A 23320-nucleotide genomic window follows, 5' to 3' on the forward strand; every position below is an offset into this window, starting at 1 on the left:
GGGGGTGACGGTCCTCCAACCCAGAGACAACAGCATTAAAGTCACCCCCCAACACCAGAACCCCCCCAGGGAGTCCCAGGACCAAACGCCCCAGATCAGCAAATGTAGCCGTCTGTAACCCCGGAGGCACATACACAGCAACGAGCGAAACAGTCCTACCCTCCCATCTCCCCACCAGTGCCACATAGCGCCCCCTATCATCGTGATGCACCTCGTCCACCTCCAATGGGAGAGAGGCCCTAACCAAAATGCCCACTCCCCTTGAGCCAGAAGTGAAACCAGAGTGAGCGGCAAGGCGATAGCCCCTCCTATTTAGGGCAGGGAAGGAGTTCCCAATCAAATGTGTCTCCTGCAGGAAAACAATGTCGGGCGAAGTCCGTTTCAGAAACTGCAACACCACCCCACGCTTGATCCTGTCCCCCAGTCCATTTACATTCCACGAAAGGATTCTCAATCCCCTACCCCCCCATCCCACTCCCGTGCATGATACCCACATCCCGGAAAGCACAAACCGGATAAGTCAGCAGAGAACTTCACATTGCCTTGCGAAACAAACAATCCCCAACAACCCCCCTCCCCCACAATCCCCAAACCACAACTCCCCCCTCCCTGCACCCCTGCTTGAGCCCAAACAGCCCCCCCAACTCGCAGTGTGCCTGTCGCCCTAACATATACCACAAAAAGAACCCCAGAAGGAGGAAAGGACCCCAATAAGCTCCCCACAACCCCCAGGCATTTGGAGGGCATATTGTGCCAAACTAGGGTCATGTTGAGCCAAGGTACAAAACGTCACCAGTCCAGTCCATCACCAGGAACCAAGTTCTAGGCCTGCTCCACCAAATCCTCTCCGCGCTCCGCCGTCCGACTGTCTCAATCCTGTCCCTGAGGCAGGGCATCCAACCAGTCTCCAACCGCCTCCGGACGGTCGAAAAAGTGTGAGCGACCCCGGAACTCAACCCGCAGCCTAGCCGGGAATAACATCGCATACTTCAGCTCCATGTCCCTCAGGCGCCGTTTGACGCCCAAAAATCCCAGCCGTTGTTTTTGGACCGCTTGCGTGAAGTCCGGGTAAAAGCTAACATTAGAGTTCTCAAACTTCAGCGGCCCGGCCACCCTCGACGCCTGAAGGATAGCATCCCTATCCCGAAAGTTAAAGAGTCGGGCGATTATAGGCCGCGGGGGAGCACCCACTTTGGGCGCACCACCCGGAATCCTGTGGGCCCGCTCCACCGCAAAGAACTTGCTCAGTCCCTTGGGCGCAAGACGATTGATCACCAGATCCTCCACAAAAAGATCCGCAGCAGAATCCTCCGACCTTTCCGGCACTCCAATGATACGAACATTGTTCCGTCTAGCCCTGCTCTCGGAGTCCTCAAGTCGACGGTCCGTCAGATCACTGGCTAGCCGCAACCTACGGACCTCCGTCTGCAGGGCGGCCACGTCAACAGTTAGACTCGACGCCGCTTGACTCAAGGAGTCGACCCGCTCGTTAGTTTTGGACAGGTCTGCCCTGACCAAATTCACATCTGTGAGAAGTTGGCCTGATGTATGATGTCACTAGTTATAGTGTACACCTTATATCAGTCCAAATACCCTTATGGTGATTGGTTGTAAAGTCAACCTTATAGACCAGCTATCCTAGTGGTAGCATGGACAAGAGCAGTCTTAGGCTAAACTCTGAATGGCATGTGAAGCCAGCTGTGATACCATATATAATCCCTTGAATACCAAATGAAAGGACACCACAACAGATATATATATATAAAATAAAGTGTATTTATTCTAGTCAAACCCTCAGCACTCTTTATGAGATTAGAGGTAAGTACAACACAGTCTTATTTAAGCATACATTAAGTCACACAGGTAAGTAATACAGTTAGGCCCTAGGGGCCACGCAAACCATATACTAAGTAAGTGGTATAAGAACCACTGTCACGGAAATAGAATAGGCCTAGGCCTAGGGAATCGCTGGGGCTACACTACACTAGCGTTAGTTAGGAAGTGGGAGGCCCACGGGATTCGTGTGCAGAGTGGAAACACTCACGCGTAATGCGTAAAAGTCAATAGCAATAGTACAGTTTAGAAAACGGTAGATTTAGGACACTTCCGGAGTAGCTAGGAAGTTGAGACTTGAAAACTAGACACTAGGATAGTCACTATCCCGATGAGCACCGGAGTACCCAAGTTACCTAGCCCACAGGCTGCGGGTGCATAGGGGTGAAGATGCGTCGTTTTCGTCGTCGACTCCTATGGATGCCTGAAGAAAGATGCTGACAGGCAGTCAGTGAAGAGTGTCCGGTGGATCCCAATGTTGGGATCAAGAAGAGAAGAAACCTGCAAGCAGAAGGGACAGAGTCAAGGTCACTAGCCAGTGACCACGTGGAACCAGGAAGGAACCAGGCGATGTCGTGAAGATTGCAGGTGAAGGTGAAGCTTGTCGCTGCAACCAGGAGGACCAGGAAGCGTCGAGGATGACCAGGACCAGGAGGCGAGCTGTCCCACGAAGGCTCTTGCTGTCGGCAGCGTCGAAGTTGGACTAGGACTCACCAAGCCTTGGCAAGCGGAACCCACGAAGAACGGAGGACTTGCTTCTGGTGCAGACCAGGAAGGTCTGGGGTGCTTCTTCTTTGCAGAGAAGCGGGAGCCAGTCTGGAGAAGCCAAACCAGCGCAGAAGATTTCAGGGAGCGTCGTCACAAAGGCCACTAGCCAGCGGGCAAGCAACCGGACAGACGCGGCAAGCAGGAAAATGCAGAAGGGCCCCACGCAGGACTCGTGGAATGTGGGGGGCTGATCTTCGGTGCAGATGGTGCTTGGGGTTGGGGCTTCTCAATCCCCGGTGCACAACTTCGAGGGTACCTCAGAAGCTGCGCTTTAAGTTACTAGCCACTTTTTCCAGGTAGCCGGTCCCACGTCGCTCGTCGCCTCCACGGATCTTCAGCTTTGCTGTGGATGTGGATCAGGGTCGGAGAAGTCTGGAAGTCAAGGCTCTGGTCAGGCTCTGCAGTCGGTTCCTCGTAGAACGTGGGCAAAGCAAAGGGTAGTCTCTTGATGGTGCCTGTTTGCACAGGGTAGCCACTCCTTGGCTACAAGGGAGATTCTTCAGTCTTCTTCTTTCGTCGAATGTCGAAGGTCCAGAGTTTCTGTTCAGTTTTGCAGGTTCAGGATAATCTAAAGTCTTGAGGCCCAACTCCCACTCTTATACTAATCTGGGGGGCTGGGATACCTGCTAGGTCACGCCTTATGGGTGCGACCTGGGAGGGGGTGGTTACACCCACTTCCCTTTGTCCAGTTTCGCGCCAGAGCTGGGGCTGGAGTGCCCCAGCGCCGGTTTGAACTGGACTATGCAAGGAACACCTTGTGTGCCCCAGGCATGTCTCATTCCTTTCAGCCCACCCTGCCCCAATACACTAAAGGCTGTCTGGGGAGGTGCTAGCACCTCCCCAAGCAGGAAACCTATTGTCCAGGCCTCCCTGGCTGGGATCACTCCCAGCTGCAGGAGGTCAGACTTGTGTCGTGGCAGCAGCATCCATTTTGTGATGCTGAGGCTTTGGTCAGAGGCTAACAGTTGAAGTATCATTTTAACATGTCTTTCCCTCTAGAAGGGGGGAATAATATTCTCATGTCCAGAAATGGCATGGGGGTAGTATTCCACAGTGTTAGACACCTTACACGACATGTTTCGATAAAGCCAAACCATAGTTACCATAACCGTCTAAGATTATAAGGCACTTTAAGAGTATATGGTAGGCTATATCATAGAACAGCTATAAGGACAAGGCTCCGAAAGCTGTAGACAGGCTCAGCTCATGCTAGAGCACCACCTCACATGTTACCAAGCACTCTGCCTCCAGGATTGTCAAGGCCTGCCATAGGAGTGACTGATAGGTACACATGTGTCTATATGTAAGTTAGGTATAGGGATACTACACCTAAGCAAGGGGTGAATACACGACCTTGCCCCAGCTGAGTGATCAGCCAGTTGTGTCAAAATGGAAGGCCAGGCCAGGGGTGGCATAATACATGCTGCAGCCCCTGGTAGGCCTAGGGTACACCTATGCCCTGGGTACCTAGGGTACACTGTACAGGGGCCAATAAGGTGATCCTATCCAAATGGGTTATGCACCTAAAGTACATAGTATTAATTTAGAGAGAGAACAGCAGGGCTGTGGGTCTGATTAGCAGGCCCACAGCCACATCTAAGTCGAAAACCAGTAAAGCAAAAGCAAAAATTGGGGGTGAACATAGAAAGCAGACCCTACTCTCCTACACAACCCCCCCCCCCAAACTTAGGGACATTAAACTAACCTTGACCAGTTGAGTCTTCATGTTCTAAGTGGAAATATCTGGAGAGTCCATCTGCATTGGCATGGTCAGTCCCAGGTCTATGTTCCACTGTGAAGTCCATCCCCTGTAGGGAAATGGACCACCTAAGAAGTTTGGGATTTTCACCCTTCATCTGATTTAGCCACAAGAGGGGCTTATGGTCTGTCTGAATCTTGAAGTGAGTGCCAAACAAGTATGGCCTCAGCTTCTTCAGGGCCCAAACCACAGCAAAGGCCTCCCTCTCAATAGCTGACCAACGTTTCTCTCTAGGGGTCAGCCTTCTACTTATAAAAGCAATGGGCTGGTCTTGACCATCTACATTCAGTTGTGAAAGAACAGCTCCCACACCTAACTCAGAAGCATCTGTCTGGACAATGAACTCTTTGGAGTAGTCTGGACTTTTCAGAATAGGTGCACTGCACATGGCCTGCTTCAGGTCATCAAATGCTTTTTGACAGCTTACTGTCCACTGAACTTTCTTTGGCATTTTCTTGGAGGTCAAGTCATTAAGTGGTGTCACTATGGACCCATAGTTCTTAACAAACTTTCTGTAGTACCCAGTCAGGCCCAAGAAAGCTCTGACCTGAGTCTGGGTAGTTGGAGGAGCCCAGTCCTTTATGGTCTGGATCTTGCTCTCCAGTGGTTGAACCTGACCCCCACCAACTAGGTGGCCCAGGTATACAACCTTGCTCTGCCCTATCTGGCACTTAGTGGCCTTGATAGTGAGGCCTGCCGTTTGCAGGGCCTCTAAAACATTCCTCAGGTGGACCAGGTGATCCTCCCAGGTGGAGCTAAAGACAGCAATATCATCAAGATAAGCTGCACAATAATCATCCAACCCAGTAAGGACTTGATTCACCAACCTTTGGAAAGTGGCAGGTGCATTCTTCAAACCAAAGGGCATTACCACAAATTGATGATGTCCTCCTGGGGTCGAGAAAGCAGTTTTGGCCTTTGCACTCTCAGCTAGTCTGATTTGCCAGTAGCCTGCTGTTAGGTCAAATGTGCTCAAAAACTTAGCAGCTGCCAGTCTGTCAATGAGCTCATCTGCCCTAGGTATTGGGTGGGCATCTGTCCTAGTGACAGCATTGAGACCTCTGTAATCCACGCAAAACCTCATCTCTCTCTTACCATCTTGGGTGTGAGGTTTTGGCACAAGAACTACAGGACTAGCCCAAGGGCTCTCTGAAGGTTCAATGACTCCCAGCTCCAACATCTTTTGTACCTCAACTTTTATGCAGTCCCTGACATGGTCAGGTTGCCTGTAGATTTTACTCTTCACAGGCAGACTGTCACCAGTGTCCACCTCATGGGTGCACCAGTTTGTCTGACTTGGGGTCAGAGAGAACATATGTCTGTAGGATTGCAGAACCTGTCTGCAGTCCTGTTGCTGATGGGCAGTGAGGCTGTCCGAAAAGACCACACCATCAACTGAGCCATCATCAGGGTTCTGAGTCAACAGGTCTGGGAGAGGGTCACTCTCTTCCTCCTGCCCCTCATCTGTAGCCATGAGTAGCCCCATGTCTGCCCTGTCAACATATGCCTTCAATCTGTTGACATGAAGCACCCTGTGGGGGCTTCTGGGAGTCCCAAGGTCCACCAAGTAGGTGACTTCTCCCTTTTTCTCAACAATAGTGTGGGGTCCAGACCATTTGTCTTGGAGTGCTGCTGGGGCCACTGGCTCCAACACCCACACTTTCTGCCCTGGCTGGTAAACAGTCAGTACAGCCTTTTGGTCATGCCAAGCTTTTTGGAGTTCTTGGCTTGCCTCAAGGTTTTTAGAAGCCTTCTTCATATACTCTGCCATCCTGGAGCGGAGACCAAGTACGTAATCCACTATGTCTAGTTTGGGTTGTCTGAGAGGTCTCTCCCATCCTTCCTTCACCAAACACAGGGGTCCTGAGGCAGGGGGGAAGGCACAGCCGTAACCCTACTGCTCTTTCTCTTGGGTTGTGACTGGTCCATAGTTTCAGGATCCAGCACTTGTTCAGTGGTGCACTTTTTGGCCTGTGACCTGGTCACAGCAAGGACATGTGCATCTATCCCCAGCATTTCTGCATGGGTCCTATACTCCACTTCAGACCAAACTGAAGTTTAAAGATCATTGCCCAGTAAACACTCTACAGGAAGGTCTGAACTAACAACAACTTTCTTGAGGCCAGTTACCCCTCCCCAGGAGAAGTTAACAATAGCCACACTATGGGAGGTGGTGGCATTGCTAGTGTTGGTCACTAGGTAATTCTCACCTAGTATGATCTGTCCAGGGTCCACAAAAGCAGGTGTCACCATTGTGACACTAGCTCCAGTGTCCCTGTAGGCCTGAGCCATTCTTTGGTTGATAAAAGGTGTCTGTCTGTACTTGCCCAGGTTACTGGGGCCTACAGTAGAGGACAAAGCTAAGTCCCCATCACAGATCAGAACAGCCTGAGTAGGTACTCTGACTAGGCCAGAATCCTCCTCAGTTCCCAGGGTTAACCCTACTACACCCTTTTGCTGGGAACCACCACTTACAGCTGAACTAGGGGGTACAGTTGCCTTAGGGGCAATGGTGGCTGGGGGCTTATCCTTTTTGGTGCACTCACTAAACCAATGTGAGTTGGACTTACAATAGTTGCACCATGGTTTCTTTTGGCCATCTTTCTTTTTATCCTTTTTGGGACCACCCTCCCCCTGAGCCTTTTGGGGGCCTGGTGAAGACTTCTGGTCTTTTTGTTTCTGCTCATTACCCTTCTGGTCTGCCTTTTTCTGATCACCGCCCTGGTTCTGGTTTTTCTGCTTAACTCTAGTCCTGACCCATCTATCTGCCTTCTTTCCCAATTCTTGGGGAGAAGTCAGATCAGAATCAATCAGGTGTTGATGCAATAGCTGGTTTTGACAGTTGTTAAGTATTTGCTCTCTCATGATCAAATTATACAATCCTGTATAGTCCTTAACCTTACTTCCCATTAGCCAGCCTTCCAGAGCCTTAGTGGCACAATCTACAAAGTCAGTCCAGTCCTGAGTCTGTGGCTTCTGGGTATCCCTGAACAACAACCTGTATTGTTCAGTGGTTAGGCCAAACCCATCAATCAGAGCACTCTTCAGGACAGTGTAATTATCTGCATCCTCATCACTAACTGTGAGGAGCTTGTCTCTTCCTTTCTCAGAGAAGGAGAGCCACAAGATAGCTGCCCACTGACTTTGGGGTACCTGCTGTACTTTGCAAGCTCTCTCCAAAGCAGTTATCCATTTGTGGATGTCATCCCCACACTTGTAGGGAGGGACAATCTTGCTCAGGTTTCTATTATCATAGTGCCTGTCTTTATCTCTAGGAATGTTGCTGCCACCAGTGGGTTCTAACCCACTTAACTTTTGTTCTCTAGCCAGAGCAAGCTTCTCTTTGGCAAGGGCAAGTTCTTCCCTCTGAATCCTCAGATTAGCCTCCCTCATTCTGGCTGCATGCTCCTTTCTCTCAGGTGAAGTCATTCCCCTGTGAGAGGAAGCATTAGAGATGTTAGAGACATGGGAGTGGATGGATTCCCTTGAAGGGGATCTGTCCCTCCTGCTTCTCTGTGTAAGCCTACTTGGGGGTCTGTAAGGGGGGACCCCATGCAAACTCCCATGTAAGCTTAGGTTAGCCTGGCTAAGTCTTCCTACTTGGCCCTGGCTGTCTACCTCTTCATCTGAAGTCTCCTCTGACTCCTCTGTGGTGGGTAGACCCTCCTCTGTGCCTAGGGCACCTGTGAGAAAGTGGCTCTGTATATACTGTTCCCTAATAGGTACAGGGTGTACAGAGTCCACAGTCCCCCAGAGGCTGATAGAGGTCAAAGTCAGGTATGACCTTACTCTCAAAAGTGGTAGCTTGGTCGAGCAGTAAGGCAGTACCAGAGGACAGTGTAAAGCATTTATTGTACACACTCAGTCAGCAAATGGTTTCACACACTCAATAACTGAACTCTAGGCCAATGGTTTATATATATAACATATATGCTTGTTTTATTTTTAGAACCACAAAGGGGATAAAAATATACTTTCTCAGAATGAGAGGTTGAATATCAATACTTTTGTCTTAAGCAATAAATTTATATAAACAGTCACAGTTGGTTGCAATAAACAATCCTATTTCCTAAACATAACAATGCATTGAGCTCAATGGTAAATTCAGGTTATTTGTAATTAATTACTTTTCAGATTACTTTTGGAATTCCAGGTCTGGCTCCTAGATCCAGCCTTGGGTCAGTATTCAGAATCAAGTGATGAAAGTCGACTTAATAACTGTAATGATTTTTAAATAATATTTAGCTATTTCAAAAGTTAGCACTTAGAAAATATTTCAAAGAAAACATTCAATGGATCTCTATGGCAAGAAATTCAAATTGCAGGTAGAGTACTTTATCGTTACTTTAGTAATCCAGGACTGGGTACCTAGACCCAGGACTGGGGTCCTTATCAAAAACAGGTAAGTAATTTCGTTTGCAGAAGTGGTACGATTTTAAAAGAATATTTCAAATTTGCAAAAATAGACACTTAGAAGAAATTTCACAGAAAAGCAGACAATGGTTTCCTATGGGAGAAAAATGAGTTAGAGGTAAGTATAGTTGTGAACACTTTTCAGGGTCAGGGCTGGGCACCAAGATCCAGCACTGGAGGCTCACCTAGGAGCAGGTGAGTAAATTCGTTTTTGTCACTTGGCTGATTTGTGGTGAATTTTTGCAGTTTTGAAACGTTCACACTTAGAAGATTTTTGAAGAAAAAGCCAGTCAATGTTACCCTATGAGGAAAATGAAGTTAGCGGTTTAAGGGTAAGTACTTGACTGGCAGAGTTGAAATTCCGGGCATGGACTCAGGGGTCCCCCAGTGTCAGGTAGGTACAGTTGGTTCACCCTCAGCGGTTTCAGGACGGCCGGGTGCAGAGAGAGTTAGGCCCAATGTTATCCTATGAGGGATAGGGGGGCCTTGGTTGGTGGCTGCTGTCTGGCAAGCCACGCGGCTGTGGGAGCTGGGCTCCTGGTCACTTACTCAGAGCAAGTGGGGAAGTAGGTTAGTGTAGAGAGGGCACTGCCAGGGCCACTCGGGCGGCTGGGTGCAGGGTGCTTTTGAGCCTTCGGACGCTCAATGGAAATCAATGGGAATGTTCCGGTTTGGAAAAAGGCTGCAGGCTCGGGGACGAGGATGCTTCAGGTGCCACCACCACTTCGAGAGGTAAGTTGGGTAGTTGTAGGTTAGGTGGGTACCCCGGGATTGGGCACAGGGGGCCGCAGGGCGCCGGGTGCAGGGGTGCCTTTTGATGTCGGAAATCTTACCCTCTGGTTGATCGTGGTTGGGGTGGCACTCGGTTCTGAGGCTGCAGGCTTCTTCCGGAATGCCGAGGGGGGGGTCCTTGGGTGCCGGACTCGGGGTCACAGTCGCCGTGGGGTCGTCCTCAGGGTCTTTGTCCACTCCGGCACTGGCCAGGCTTGGCTGGTGCAGAGTGTGTTGGGTCCGCGGTTCCGGGCTGCTGCCCAGGGTTAAAAATAGGTTTCTTGAGTAGAGCCTCTACTCATGGGAGACCCAGGGGCTTAGAGCCAACAGGTAGCCAGGTCCTCCGGGGTTGGTGAGGTTGCTGGCCACGAGAGATGCCGCACTGGTGCAGGTTCGAGAGTCGACAGGCCGGTAGGGCTGGGGCCAAAGCAGTTGGTGTCTTCTTCTCTTTTTAGCAGCTGCAGGGCAGGTCCTTGTTCTTCTTGCTCTTCTTGTAGTTTTCTATCTGGAATCTGTTGAAGGAAGGTTCAGGGTGCCCCTAAATACTAGATTTAGGGGCGTTACAGGTAGGTGAAGGCCAGGGACCAATGGGTCCTTGTCCTGGGGTGGGTACACCCCCTATCCTGCCTCTCTCCTGTGGGAGGGGGGCAGTAGCCTAATCCTGATAGGGTAGGGCCCCCCATCCTCAAGATGGCGATAGCCCGGAGATGTGCTTCACCTCGCCTTCCCCACCTGAGGGGTGGGGTGGGCAGGCTGGCACATTCCCTGTCCTTGTATGGGGTTTACGGCCAAGCTTCCCTCCAGAGTGGGGGGTTGCAGAGGCCTGGGGAATCTCCAAGAGGCGGCATGCCTTTGAAGCTTCCCTTGGCTCATCCTGGGGGAGGAGATTTATCACCTCACCCAGGACGTGCATTGTTGCAGGCCCGGGAGAGCAGGGGCTCTCCCACCCAGGGGTCCAGCAACGTGTCTGCTGTGTGGCAGCCTGGGCAGCCTCAGAGCAGACGTGGATTGCAGGTTAGCTGTAAGGGGGCATCTCTAAGATGCCCTCTGGGGTGCTTAGTACATTAAATCCCACACTGGCATCAGTGCGGGTTTAATGTGCTGAGAAGTTTGAGACCAAACTTCCCAGTCTTCAGGGTTGCCATTATGGTGCTGTGGAGCTCGTGTTTGACGAGCTCTCAGCACCATGTACTTGTAAATGGCAGCACTGTACTTACAGTGCCCGGGAATGGACCTGTGTACTGTAGGGGCACAGGGCTCCTGCTCCTGTGCCCACACCATAGGCATAAGGCACCCAGCCAGAGGGGTGGCTGACATATGCCTTGGCAGTGTAGGTGATGGGCATGGCACACAGAGATGTGTGCCATGTCGACTCTTTGTTTTGTCCTGTGCCCAGACACTCAGCCTGCAAAGGCAGTGTGTGTGTGTAAGGGTACCGGGCCTCTAAGGGTGGCACAATGAGTGCTGCAGCCCTTAGAGGCCTTCCCTGGTCACAAGGCCCTGGGTACCTAGGGTACCATTTACTAGGGGCTGACATGTGGCCAGGGTTTGTCAATTTGGAGTTTGTATTTTAGGGAAGGAACACAGGCCCTGGGCACCTGATTGGCAGGAGCCCAGGGCACAACAAGGAAAAGTGCATCAGCTATTAGGCAAAAAAAGGGGGGGGGGTTACTGCAACAGAAACCCACTTTCTCACACCACCTGCCTGAGATGCCTTAAGAATGTCATACTCCTCTAGGAGTTGTCTTAACTGAAGGAGGGTAGGGTTTGCACCCTGTTTTATTCCTCTGGAGGTACACAAGTGTCTCATCTCCTGGAATGTTAAGGTATCATATCTAGAGGGGATCTTTTGCAGACCTGATCCTCCTGAGAGAGCATCCACTTGATCTCCTCTCAGAGACATGATCTAGTGAGGGTGTGGTGTGTGCACCTACCTACACTAGTTGTTTCTACTAAACCTCTCTAGTAGTTGTAGTCAGGGTGTGTTACTCCCTTCAACCTACAACTACAAAGTCCAGTAGGACTTAAGTATAATAATCTATGTTATATGTACCTAGACAATATCTGTGTGATCTTTCAATTTAGTATCTCAAGATTACAATGGTATTACAACAGCAAGCTCAGATCCCACCGCTGCCACCAATGTGAGAAGTTGGCCTGATGTATGATGTCACTAGTTATAGTGTACACCTTATATCAGTCCAAATACCCTTATGGTGATTGGTTGTAAAGTCAACCTTATAGACCAGCTATCCTAGTGGTAGCATGGACAAGAGCAGTCTTAGGCTAAACTCTGAATGGCATGTGAAGCCAGCTGTGATACCATATATAATCCCTTGAATACCAAATGAAAGGACACCACAACAGATATATATATAAAATAAAGTGTATTTATTCTAGTCAAACCCTCAGCACTCTTTATGAGATTAGAGGTAAGTACAACACAGTCTTATTTAAGCATACATTAAGTCACACAGGTAAGTAATACAGTTAGGCCCTAGGGGCCACGCAAACCATTTACTAAGTAAGTGGTATAAGAACCACTGTCACGGAAATAGAATAGGCCTAGGCCTAGGGAATCGCTGGGGCTACACTACACTAGCGTTAGTTAGGAAGTGGGAGGCCCACGGGATTCGTGTGCAGAGTGGAAACACTCACGCGTAATGCGTAAAAGTCAATAGCAATAGTACAGTTTAGAAAACGGTAGATTTAGGACACTTCCGGAGTAGCTAGGAAGTTGAGACTTGAAAACTAGACACTAGGATAGTCACTATCCTGATGAGCACCGGAGTACCCAAGTTACCTAGCCCACAGGCTGCGGGTGCATAGGGGTGAAGATGCGTCGTTTTCGTCGTCGACTCCTATGGATGCCTGAAGAAAGATGCTGACAGGCAGTCAGTGAAGAGTGTCCGGTGGATCCCAAGGCTGGGATCAAGAAGAGAAGAAACCTGCAAGCAGAAGGGACAGAGTCAAGGTCACTAGCCAGTGACCACGTGGAACCAGGAAGGAACCAGGCGATGTCGTGAAGATTGCAGGTGAAGGTGAAGCTTGTCGCTGCAGCCAGGAGGACCAGGAAGCGTCGAGGACGACCAGGACCAGGAGGCGAGCTGTCCCACGAAGGCTCTTGCTGTCGGCGGCGTCGAAGTTGGACTAGGACTCACCAAGCCTTGGCAAGCGGAACCCACGAAGAACGAAGGACTTGCTTCTGGTGCAGACCAGGAAGGTCTGGGGTGCTTCTTCTTTGCAGAGAAGCGGGAGCCAGTCTGGAGGAGCCAAACCAGCGCAGAAGATTTCAGGGTGCGTCGTCACAGAGGCCACTAGCCAGCGGGCAAGCAACCGGACAGACGCGGCAAGCAGGAAAATGCTGAAGGGCCCCACGCAGGACTCGTGGAGTGTGGGGGGCTGATCTTCAGTGCAGATGGTGCTTGGGGTTGGGGCTTCTCAATCCCCGGTGCACAACTTCGAGGGTACCTCAGAAGCTGCGCTGTAAGTTACTAGCCACTTTTTCCAGGTAGCCGGTCCCACGTCGCTCGTCGCCTCCACGGATCTCAGCTCTGCTGCAGATGTGGATGAGGGTCGGAGAAGTCTAGAAGTCAAGGCTCTGGTCGGGCTCTGCAGTCGGTTCCTCGTAGAACGGTCGCAAAGCAAAGGGTAGTCTCTTGATGGTGCCTGTTTGCACAGGGTAGCCACTCCTTGGCTACAAGGGAGATTCTTCAGTCTTCTTCTTTCGTCGAATGTCGAAGGTCCAGAGTTTCTGTTCAGTTTTGCAGGTTCAGGATAATCTAAAGTCTTGAGGCCCAACTCCCACTCTTATACTAATCTGGGGGGCTGGGATACCTGCTAGGTCACGCCTTATGGGTGGGACCTGGGAGGGGGTGGTTACACCCACTTCCCTTTGTCCAGTTTCGCGCCAGAGCTGGGGCTGGAGTGCCCCAGCGCCGGTTTGAACTGGACTATGCAAGGAACACCTTGTGTGCCCCAGGCATGTCTCATTCCTTTCAGCCCACCCTGCCCCAATACACTAAAGGCTGTCTGGGGAGGTGCTAGCACCTCCCCAAGCAGGAAACCTATTGTCCAGGCCTCCCTGGCTGGGATCACTCCCAGCTGCAGGAGGTCAGACTTGTGTCGTGGCAGCAGCATCCATTTTGTGATGCTGAGGCTTTGGTCAGAGGCTAACAGTTGAAGTATCATTTTAACATGTCTTTCCCTCTAGAAGGGGGGAATAATATTCTCATGTCCAGAAATGGCATGGGGGTATTATTCCACAGTGTTAGACACCTTACACAACATGTTTCGATAAAGCCAAACCACCGTCTAAGATTATAAGGCACTTTAAGAGTATATGGTAGGCTATATCATAGAACAGCTATAAGGACAAGGTTCCGAAAGCTGCAGACAGGCTCAGCTCATGCTAGAGCACCATCTCACATGTTACCAAGCACTCTGCCTCCAGGATTGTCAAGGCCTGCCATAGGAGTGACTGATAGGTACACATGTGTCTATATGTAAGTTAGGTATAGGAATACTACACCTAAGCAAGGGGTGATTACACGACCTTGCCCCAGCTGAGTGATCAGCCAGTTGTGTCAAAATGGAAGGCCAGGCCAGGGGTGGCATAATACATGCTGCAGCCCCTGGTAGGCCTAGGGTACACCTATGCCCTGGGTACCTAGGGTACACTGTACAGGGGCCAATAAGGTGATCCTATCCAAATGGGTTATGCACCTAAAGTACATAGTATTAATTTAGAGAGAGAACAGCAGGGCTGTGGGTCTGATTAGCAGGCCCACAGCCACATCTAAGTCGAAAACCAGTAAAGCAAAAGCAAAAAGTGGGGGTGAACATAGAAAGCAGACCCTACTCTCCTACAACATCGATCAGGACCGCGTCCAATTTATGAGCCAAGGTATCAAACTGCTGACCCACAGCGGTCTTCATCTCCTCAATGGCGCCCATGACGTCCAGCAAAGTCAATTCTGACGATGGGTCCGAGACCTCTTTAGACCTCTCAGGCGATTTATGAGAGCTACCAGGGGATCCCTTTGCCTGCGCATATCGATCCATTTTATTGACCTGGGTATAGGCACCCCTCCGAGTTGACTTGGGTTTCGACTTGTCTCCGTCTAGTCTCGCCGCCATCGTCCGGAGGCCACCAAGGTTGGCACCCGCCCGCACCAGGAAAAAGACCGGGTAGCTAATTCAATTGAACACAGCCGTCGCCGACAGTAAGCCCATGTATAGTCCGAGAGTCAGGCCAGACACTCCGCCGTCCGCGCCCCTCTGAAACACCAAAGTCTCTCAGCCGATATCAGAAAACGAGCTTGAAAACGAAAGTGAAAGTGCGGGGTCCGTGACAGGTCGAGCCCAACCAGCCGCTGTTGTTCACTTCGTACCCGGGCACTTCACCAGCTCGAGATCGGGACCAAGGCGAGAGCAGGCCGCAAACTTCGGAGTGCAACCATTCCGGTTCCCGGCGTCCGATCCGGATTTGGAAAACTGGTGGCACCTCAGCGCAAGTTCATCTGCAAACGCCCATCGAATAAACCAGGATTAAGTCAGGATAGACGTGGGAGGTTGCGGGGGCCCTCGAGAGCCGTAAGCCTACGCGGCCATCTTGGTTGCGCGCTAGGCTCCTCCCTCCCTATTGCATTTTCAATGCTTGTTCATCCTGGCCGTCTACTTTTATCTCTGCTTTCCTATTTTTTTTATCCTCATTCTTCCTCGCGTTTTTTGGTCTTACTCTGCCATGCTCTGGTCAAAGTATGATGATTGAATGAGCGCTGGTGCGGAGTACTAACAATCATAAACCCTGAATATACTATTTACGGTGGATTGTCATTGAGCTGCTCATTTTTTGTGTGTAGAAGTGATAAAAAAAAATAGACTGAGATAAAATGACAACATTGAATTAAGGCTTGTAAATTGGGCACCGTTGATTATCTTTGTAAAGTGGTTTTCACATGGAGTTGTCCTTGGTGTCCACAGAAGAATCGTACACCACAGAGGTAGGTAAGCAAGTATTTTATTTTTATTCTTCAGGAGAACACGTCTCCCTCTCCACGCTCCTGCTCTCCTTTTCTCCGTAACCCTATCTGCCAAATCTCTCCCTTTCTGGTTCCTAGATTTCCGTTCCAGTCCTGCCTTCTCTCTGTCTGCAGCGTCCTGGTGCCCCACACATAAACTGCTACCACAACATTACATCTTCCCCTTGCTTATATCCCTTAGTTTCGTTTTAGGAAAATACAATCTACAGTTCTTCAATAAGATGTGCAGGTCTTCTCCGAGCACGCTGTGGTCTGCTGGCGAAATCCTGATCAGAACGCTCCCCTTCAGTCGAGGAGGAGGGAGAGATAGTCTCACTGGCTGGTGCTTGATAGTCCTTAGCATCTTCACTTTCTAACACAGCTGATGGTTCTCTGGTTGTTGGTGTACAGTTATGAAAGTGGGCGACATTCCTAGTTATCCTCTTGTCATCAGAGGCAGCCATGATCATGGTACCTTTTTGGTTTATTACTTGAAGTGGATGTGTGTGATATCGGCTATCAGTCTTATTTTTAGGTCGAGCCTAGTGGCAGTGCACATTTACTGCTCAGTCTGCAAGACTGCTGTTGTAGAGTATGGGAGCTAAGCCGCGCCCACTCTCCTCCCATATTTTTCATAGGCTTGTGTCCTTGTCTTTCATAAACGCTTCCTTCGGATTCGTTAATAGGCTTGTTAGTCCCTCCTTAGTACTGGCTTGTCTTCATTTGTAAACTCCCATGGCTACTGGCCCCTTTACTTCAGATGTTACACAGGGCCTGTTATTTGGTCTGCAAACACTATTTACGTTATTCAGTCTCTTTTACTGCAGGACGGACTTGCGCTGCTTCAGCTAAAACCACATGTGTTTTTTTTAAGCAGCACGGCTTCCCCGTAACATGGGCGCCCGCTGTCAATCACTTTAACCAGGCATTATCTCGTGGCTGTTTTAACTCCCCCGACCCCCCCCCCCCCCCCCCCCCCCAAGTAAGTAAAATGGATTTAGAAATGATCAGCGAATTAAGTCATGTGAATTCCAAGTAGCACATAATCATGTGCTAATAGGTTGAAGCTGACAACAGCATATCTGTGTTACATGTCATCGGCACTAAGCCACGTGACTGGTTGTTTTCAAAAACCTGTTTTATTAACAACAACAACACCGCTACTACCAATACCACCACCATTAATACCACCACCATTAATACCACCACCATCAATACCACCACCATCAATACCACCACCTCCACCAATACCAACAGCCCCAAAACCACCACCATCGCCAATACCACCACCATCGCCAATTCCACCAGCACCACCACCATAAACAGCGTCAATACCACAACCAATGCCACCACCAGCAATATTACAACCACCAATACCACCAGCAATATCACCACCACCTTCAATACCACCACCATCGCCAATTCCACCAGCACCACCACCATCAACAGCGTCAATACCACAACCAATGCCACCACCAGCAATATTACAACCACCAATACCACCACCTTCAATACCACCACCACCACCAATACCACCACCATCAATAGCACCACCACCACCACCACCACGACCATCAAAACCATCAATACCACCATCACCACCATCACCAATACCACCACCAACACCACTACCACCAATATCACCAAAAATACCACCACTGCCAATACCACCACCAATGCCAATACCACCAGTACCATTACCAATACCACCACCAATACCCCACCACTAATACCACCACCACCAATGCCACCACCACAATACCTCCACCACTAATACCAGTATTGCCACCACCACCAATACCTCCTCCTCCACCACCAATGCCACCACCAGCAATATCACAACAACCAACACCGCCACTACCACCAGCAATACCCCTACTACCACCACCAATACCACTACTACCAACACCACCAACAATAACACCACCACCACCAATACAACCAATTGCACCACCACCAATACCCCACCCACCACCAATACCGCCACCACCAATGCCACCACCACCACCAATACCTCCTCCACCACCAATGCCCCCAACACCACCACCAGTACCAGCACTACCAATAGCACCACTACCAATACCACCACCAATACCAGTGCCACCACCTCAGCGCCTCTTGCTCACTAGTAATAGCAGGGGCACTGTACGAGGCCAGAGCTGCAGCCTAGACCTTCCCTCCTTCCCTCCCTCCCTCCATGCCTGCCATAAAGCACAGCCCACCCTGCACCAGGAGGTAAAGCTAGGGCCCTTTTACAGCTGGAGTGTTTTTAATTAGGCCAAGTATAGCAATGACATTACGCAATGCCACACTGCACACTCAAATCACAGAGCGGACAGGAAATAGCCCCCCCTCCCACTCTTCCCCCTGAGCCACAACAGTGTAATCAGAGAGTAAGGTGTTGGAGCGCTTTGTCAGTGTTTATAGTTCGGATCATATGCAACTCTCACTTCACACTTTCTGTCTGTGTAATTTACAACACTTACACATATTCTTCACTGCACTATTTATCACTCCTTTGAAGACGTCACAGGCCGGTCTATTCCTCTGATATTTACAATCTAACAAGCTGTCGAGAAGGCCCTTTATTTCAATGTAATAGATCTCGCATTTGGGAGAGTTGAAGCTATTAGTATTGTAAATGACAATGCGTTTTTTATTTAGGTTTTAAAACCCAAAACATAAATAAATAAAAGGCATTGTAGATTACAATGCCAATAGCTCAAACTCGCGAGACCTATTGCATTGCAAATGATTGTTTTTATAAAATCTTGAGCTTGGATACTTTGCTCTTTTATTTTCAGTGCCTTTTGCAACTTTGAGAACTCTGCGCTTTAACCCCTTGAGTGCCCATGACGAGAGGGTCTCGTCATGGGCCGCGGTTGCGCTGTGCCCATGACGAGACTATCTCGTCATGAGCCCCGCCCGCTAATGAAACGCCCGGCACAGGGCGTGGAAAGTGCGGGGCACTCAAGAGGTTAACCTCCTACAACCTCTGCAGAGTATGTAAGTGACTTAATTAACCCCCTTAGAGCTTAACAGTCTTGCCCGAAATTTAGTTTTATTGAACATTGGGGTTTTTGTACTAATACTATTATTTTTTTTAGCACCTGGTTACAGACTGCTTTAGTTGGCTGCTGCCAGAGGCTAGTAAGTTCCATACAGTACCGGCCCTATATTGTGGTAATACACATATTCGCTTGCCATTATGTTGACAATGAAGGGGCTTGTTAATTTTCATCTTCTTAAACATCCCATGAATAGCATTCTACTGCCACCATGTTTCCACTTTTGCTATTGCTGGTAGGCATGTCAAACACATTGGCATGTTACTGGCTGGCTGTTGCTACCTTAAATGTTCTTGTGAAACCAGCTTTATTTTCATTGACAGGCTGCTGAATTTCAATAGGACCGTGTTTGAAGTTCTCAGTAGTATTTGAAACTGATTGTTTGTCCGGAATCGAGTTTCGTTTTTAAATCCCTTTTCCAATAAAACATGCAATTAGAAACTCCGTATTGCAAGTTGCACCTCTGTGAGACATAAGCCACCACTTACCCAAAAAGACATAAAGATTGCCTAAAATTGTAACTATGATATTTAGTGCAGCTGGTTTTCTGATTTCTGTTCTTGCAATCAAGTAATTCACTCATCCTGAATGCAGTTTATAGTGAAAGGCTTCAGTGATAATAGCAAACAAAACCAGATATAAGATTAACCGAATTCCATTTGTATAGGTAAACACACATTTAGGATTTGTGGTTCTTTTTTTGTAAAAAATAAACCTCACAGACAATGGTGAAAAATGGGTAAAATTTACAAAGAAAAGAAACATCAATTTGTTTTGTCTCCATATACACTTGAAGAGGGGATTTAAAAAAAGGACCTTTTTATTCAGATAGTGATTTTAAACTCATATCGGGACGTCAACCATAAACCTTCTGAAGCAGGTAGAGAAGTAGGATTGTTGCTGCAATGATATATACTTTCCAAATCTTAACTTTCCTGGATTTTTAAATGCTTCAGAACAGGTCGGTGAATCCTCCGCCATTGACAGTTCATTGCTTCCTTAAAGAGAAGATGACTTGAACTGAATTTGTTGCTGTGACAGGCAGTAATTCCACACTTTTTTTTTTGTCACTTTTTGACAACTGTTGTAGAACGAACACGCATTGAAAAAAGCATTGAAAAAAGCATTGGGTATTCGAAGCATAAGATAGCTTGGAATAGAGGAGATTCATTGAGCAGGAATAACCTCTGTGGAATACGGCGCTGGTCCAGGTTGTGAAGCTTAAGCTATTTAAACATGGTAATTGCATCATGTATACCGCGCAAGCCCACCATGTTTTATTTATATTCTTTAGATTTTTTAGGTTAATAGTGTTAAGCTGTGTGGGGTATCAGTGATAAACTGTTCATGCTCCCAAAATGATGGCTAATATGAACAAACTTAAAGTTCACTATGCCTACTGCCACATAATTCAACTGCCCAGGACAGCCCCAAAAAAATGAAGAATGGATATTTTTTTTTTAATCGCTTGTTATTGTCACTTAATCCTGAAAACATAAACCGCATGACCTGAATGTAATTCTGTTTCATTTCCACAGAGGTTTCAATGCACTCTCATGAGCAATGATAGATTTAAGCACTTGTAGTTATGTGGAATTATTTGCATTGGCATGCCATATGTAGTAGTTCTTAGCACTTTAAAAAAATGAATAGATTCAGCAGAAACTGATTTTCACATTTTTAATACCTAAACTGACCAAATCTACTCTACCCCTAGATTTATCACCAATGTTCTGTGTGATTAGGTGTAGTGAAAAATGGAGGGGGAAAAAAGAATCCCTGTATGTCTGAAATTTACAGGGTGAGCTTATTGCTTGGTTATTTTTCAAATAAGTCCTTGTGCGAAGTGAGCTGGGGGACGAAGGGCTGTCTCTAGCACTGTTGGAAGGGTACACTTAGTACTCTGATGGTTTGTTAGCTCATTGATAAACAGAGTACCATGAGTTACCTTTCAGCTGCGTGAGAAATATCTCTTTATTCAGCTGGTTAATCTCAAAATGAGGTTAGATTTACAAGCACTGTCCAGGCATCCAGATTGCCCTGTATATTTTATGACGTACAGTTTTTCTTTCATACTTGCTTTTGTCTATTTTTTCTCTACACCTTAACACAAAAAATAGCTGATAAAAAATATAGAATATTTAGGGCTCTGTTTGGATCCTGAAGAAGGCCCAGTGACCAAGGGGTAATATGTAAGTACACAGAAATGTGTTGACCCGAATTCCAAGGGGAATGGTTGGAAGTTTCCTTAACAAAAACCCATACCCCTTTACACAATTTTAACCTTGTATAAGTGGTAAACATTTAATACATCAAACTTTATTTTTCCTCTGCTTAACACAATTTTTTGTTTACTGGGGCACCACACAAAAACTTCAAAAAGATCAACCGTTCATAAAATGGAGGCATCAACTCACCCCGTCCATAAACAAGAGCCTTTGGTTGAGCTCACCAAACCATCGGTTGCAGACAAGAATTGACTCCTATGATGGAGCATGCCTCCTAGTAGTGGGTGAGGTGTCTCAGTTTGTTTTTGAACAGCCAGCCCCAAATTTCTCCATTCTAAAGGAACCAGAACACTGAAATAGTATCTCAGTGTATGTGGCACAGTGCTTCTAGGTTTATTGACAGAAGGCAGCTGAGGATGAGGGAGGGGGTGATTTTTCTCAGAAAATTTGAACAGGGCAGCATTCGAAATAATTTATACAAACCATAGTAGCCATGTATGGATTTTGTGTATGGGTTGTTTTCAAAATGGCATCTGAATGGCAATTTATAGATTTTATTCTATTGCAAAACCTGCTGCTGTATTGTGGTTTGCTGTCCGAGATGTACCGTGACTTAGATCGAAAATAAAATATTTTGATTGAGTCTTTAAACATGCTCATGTTACCACTATACAATGCACCGTTTTCCTATTTGTTAACATGGTATATTTTGCTTTAATATACTGTTTTACATTGGCAGATCCAACATGAACTGGAACAAAGGTGGTCCTGGCACCAAACGGGGGTTTGGTTTTGGGGGATTTGCTATTGCAGCAGGAAAAAAAGAGGAACCTAAACTTCCAACTCCCATTCACAATGCCTTTGGCTCAACTTCCGTTGGTGGCTATGGGAAAGGTGGCCCTCCACAGCTCCCCTCCTTTTACAAGATTGGCTCAAAGCGAGCAAACTTCGATGAAGAAAATGCGTAAGTATACCTTTTCTCCCATTACCTTAATCTGTTCTCTGCTTGCTACCTTTGACTACAGTGGCTTGTATTTATTTTCTGGGGCCTTTATGTGCTGCCTCTTCAGTTGTAGTGGTCACCCAAAGCAGCAGAACTGAAGCTCTCACAAGCTGAAATGTTATTCTTCCCCTTCATTTCTGTGTTTGTTCTTTCCTTGTTAGCACACTTACATATGTCTTGCACTGTATTCGCATTCTGATCTCGCAGGATGGCACATGATCACTTTCCGTCTTGCACATATTCCTCTTAATCCTCTAATGTAGTACATTCTGGGTTTAGAGTAAGGAGATATCCCGTGGTTGAACATAAATAACACATGTTAAAGTCTGGTTCATGAAAGGAAACATGTAAAGGTTGTAAAGAGATGATGACTCTCAAACGATGATGATAAAGGTGAGTTTATTAAGCTGAACTAAATGGAGCCTAAAGCTGCACCTCCTTGTTCTATCGGCACCTGTGAGGGACTGAGCACAGTCATACACAACACAGGCAAGGCAGGAAGCAGAACATGCAATCCAAGTCAAACATTTACATACAACACAAGATCAACATGAGAGCGGCAGCAAGAGTAAAGAATCTTACATCACACGTTCTCTCTGTCAGTCTGAAACCAATTACAGCACAATAGAACATGTGGCTTTAGCATGCTGTTGAAAAATTCAAAACATTCTTTTTGTGGTACTATGTTTGATATTTTTACTGATCATAAGCCGTTGGTTTATATAATTGGTGGGAATGGTGCAGGTAAAGCTTCGGCTGGAATTGCCCGCCTGCTATCTAAACTTCAAGTATACAATTTCTGAAGCCCCAGGTAAATCTTTACCTGGGGGTAAAAATGTCAGGGTGAACTGCCTATCGGGATGCCTAAGGATGTTTGTGTCTAACATTCAAGCTGATAATGTTGAATGTGTTGCAGCTTTACTTTATGATCTGAGCAAAGCTCAGGGTGAGATGGATATGGAAGTCTTGCTTGATGTGTTACGTGTTGATAGTCTTATGCTAACTGTGTTGAAGTATGTGAAGTGTGGTTGGCCAAAGGAGAGAAATCTGGAGGACAGTTAAAACTCTTTTGCTCAGTTTATTGGTGAATTATAGTTAGTTGATGGGTTTCTGTTACCCAGTGATGGCTTTAAGAGACATGTTGATTAAGGTGGATCATGAGGGTCATCCTGGTGTTCCTGCTACTATTTACAATCTTAAACAGTTTTATTGGTGGCCGTCTCTAGATTCACAAATCAAAAACTGGGTGGTGACTGTTCTACATATCTGGTCTCAGATAAGCACTGGAAGACCTTTGAGACTGATACATTTGGTTCCCTTGCTGAAAGCTAAATTGGTTAAATTGCCACATGATTTTGCTGGTTCTTTTGATGTGTTCCCCGCAACAAAAAGTATATGTTAGTCCTTGTTGATTCGTTTTTGAAGTGGGTGTAATTTGACTTTGTCTGTTTGGC

The 23320-nt window shown here is 47.7% G+C and overlaps 1 protein-coding gene across 2 annotated transcripts in view; it reads left to right on the forward strand.

The window, feature by feature from the left end:
• LOC146871945 (ATP-dependent RNA helicase DDX42-like) overlaps positions 1 to 23320 on the forward strand; it is an 865800-nt gene that overhangs the window by 117429 nt on the left and 725051 nt on the right. For both annotated transcript variants that reach the window (XM_085652377.1, XM_085652387.1), the window contains exon 2: positions 21603 to 21827. In XM_085652377.1, the coding sequence (XP_085508503.1) occupies positions 21610 to 21827 (218 nt within the window). In that variant the 5' untranslated portion in view covers positions 21603 to 21609. The remainder of the gene's footprint in view (positions 1 to 21602; positions 21828 to 23320) is intronic.

Source organism: Triturus cristatus, chromosome 1_1, assembly GCF_964204655.1.
Source record: "Triturus cristatus chromosome 1_1, aTriCri1.1, whole genome shotgun sequence".
NCBI classification, from domain to species: domain Eukaryota; kingdom Metazoa; phylum Chordata; class Amphibia; order Caudata; family Salamandridae; genus Triturus; species Triturus cristatus.